This window comes from Belonocnema kinseyi, chromosome 10, assembly GCF_010883055.1.
Source record: "Belonocnema kinseyi isolate 2016_QV_RU_SX_M_011 chromosome 10, B_treatae_v1, whole genome shotgun sequence".
Classification (NCBI taxonomy): Eukaryota; Metazoa; Arthropoda; class Insecta; order Hymenoptera; family Cynipidae; genus Belonocnema; species Belonocnema kinseyi.
The window spans coordinates 95,758,847-95,760,987 of NC_046666.1; the positions used below are offsets into that span (position 1 = coordinate 95,758,847).

A 2,141-nucleotide genomic window follows, 5' to 3' on the forward strand; every position below is an offset into this window, starting at 1 on the left:
ACTTTATTGCGTCAAGCCTCAATTTTCCACGTAAAAAACAAATCTTACACAAAAGATAAAAAGATTTTATTGAAAAATTGTCAAAGTTCACGATGAAATTTTGTTAAGTTCGGTCTTTAAAAATTTGTTATGTTTATGAAAAATTACATTTCCTGTCATTGCCAAAAGTTGTAAAGTAGTCTACGACGGAAAAAATATTTCGCCAAGAAAAAATTTTAATCGATTAAAATTATTTATTTAAAAATTATGGTATCGATATTTCTGTAAACAGTTCGTGTATTTTACATTACCATCATGTCGCATAATAGTAAATCATAAGAAAAGGAGAGTTTGAAATTTGGTTCTTTAACTTTTCTAAACGGTAGCTTATGAGGATGGCTTTTTCACAGAGTTTCAACTTGTCGGTTTAGCGCAGTGGTTAGCAGTCCAAACTAAACAGGACCATTAATATTTATATTCAAAGTACTCGAAATCAATTAATATTAATTATTTAAATACCTTTTTTCATATCCTTAGTCGTTCAAATTAACCAAAATGTTTAAATGGAATTTCAATTCGTGAAATTATAAATAATATTTAAACTATATGTAGTCGTATAATGATGAATGGATAAAGCAGATGCGTCCTAAGAAAAATTCAATGATTTTTTTATCTGTTTTTGAATTAACTCCGTTTATTAATAAATTACTATTAAATGGAGTGCATATCGGTAAAGACTTACTATATATTGTACATTCTCTTAAATTTAAAATGTATAAAATTTTGTTTGCCTTTTAGGACGAGCAGCTAAGAAATCAGGGACAAACCCAGCAGCTAGTGGCTCGGGGCCGACGACGAGAGGAAGGTCACAGAATTCGTCACCAAATCCCCCACAAAATCCATCACCAAATCCGCCCCCAAACCCCCCACCAAATCCGCCACCAAATCCCCCACCAAATCCGACAGTAAATCCGCCTCTAAATCCGCACCTAAACCCCCCAGCAAATTCGACCCCAAATCCCCTACCAAATCCGTCAGTAGGTCCGCCAGTAGGTTCGGTAGTAGTTCCGCCAACAGGTCCGCCAGTAAATCCGCTACCAAATGCACAGCCAAATACGCCACCAAATCCTCAATACCCTGGATCCGCCATCAGCTCTTTCCTTCTGGAGCAGCTCAAAGAGCAAAAAGATGCGGTGCTGTTACTTCAGAAGGAACTTCAGACGCTAAAAGAGCAAAGAAAGAGAGAACAGCAGAGTTGGGCCAACGAGAGGAGGCAGCTGCAAACTCAAATAAGAAATCAGGATCAACAACTCACGCAGGCCCAGACCCAGGCCCATTACTGGCAACAGCCACCTTACTTCTGGGCTCCACAGGTGACACCAAGCCACCATTACTTTCCGGTGCCGCCAGTACCACAAGCTCCCGCCGAATTAAACCAGTAGGTAATAAAAAAATATAGAAAAGAAAAATATAGCAGGATGGCCACTAGACCGACAAACCTGTAAAACTGGGAAATGACCGGAAATTTTATGAGCCAAGGAAAACCCGGGTCATGACAGTAAATTTACTTTTTGACCGGGAATTTTACAAAAGGTTTAGAATAAAAATCTGTCCAACTTTCATTCCAAACATCTTAAACTGAAATTGAACTTTGAGAATAGAAAAGTTTCATTAGTTAAACAAATGTAAAATCTCGACTGAAGTTTTATAAACTTTTTTCAATTTTGAAATAACTTCAAAATAATATATTCTTACTCAAATGATTTTATTTTTTAATATTATTTCAGTCTAAAACATTCAATGTCTACGTGTACCAAATACATACGTCTATGTGTATCACAATTTTGATGCTAATAGTTAACGGCCTAATTTTAAATCAAATAAAGATTTTGGCAGATTTCGGAAAAAAATTCGAAGCTTTTTAAGAATTTTTGAAAGTATTTTAAGATTTTTTTTTTAATTTTGCAGGATTTTAAAGAAATTTTAAGAAAAAATTCGAATCATCAGGGTAACCACTGAACCGAGAACTGACCATGAATTTTATGAGACCGGGAAAAACGTGGAAATAAATGTAAATTTATTTGTTGACCGGGAATTTTCCAAATTTCTAAAAAAAATCCTTGAAAATTTTATTTTAACCTCATATTAAACATTTATAATCA

The 2,141-nt window shown here is 34.7% G+C and overlaps 1 protein-coding gene across 1 annotated transcript; it reads left to right on the forward strand.

The window, feature by feature from the left end:
- The first annotated feature begins 294 nt into the window (after window positions 1-294).
- On the forward strand, window positions 295-1,421 carry LOC117181269 (circumsporozoite protein-like). Its single transcript, XM_033373833.1, has 2 exons — window positions 295-307; window positions 778-1,421. The coding sequence occupies exons 1-2, from the start codon at window positions 295-297 to the stop codon at window positions 1,419-1,421; spliced, it is 657 nt and encodes a 218-aa protein (XP_033229724.1).
- The last annotated feature ends 720 nt before the right edge of the window (window positions 1,422-2,141 follow it).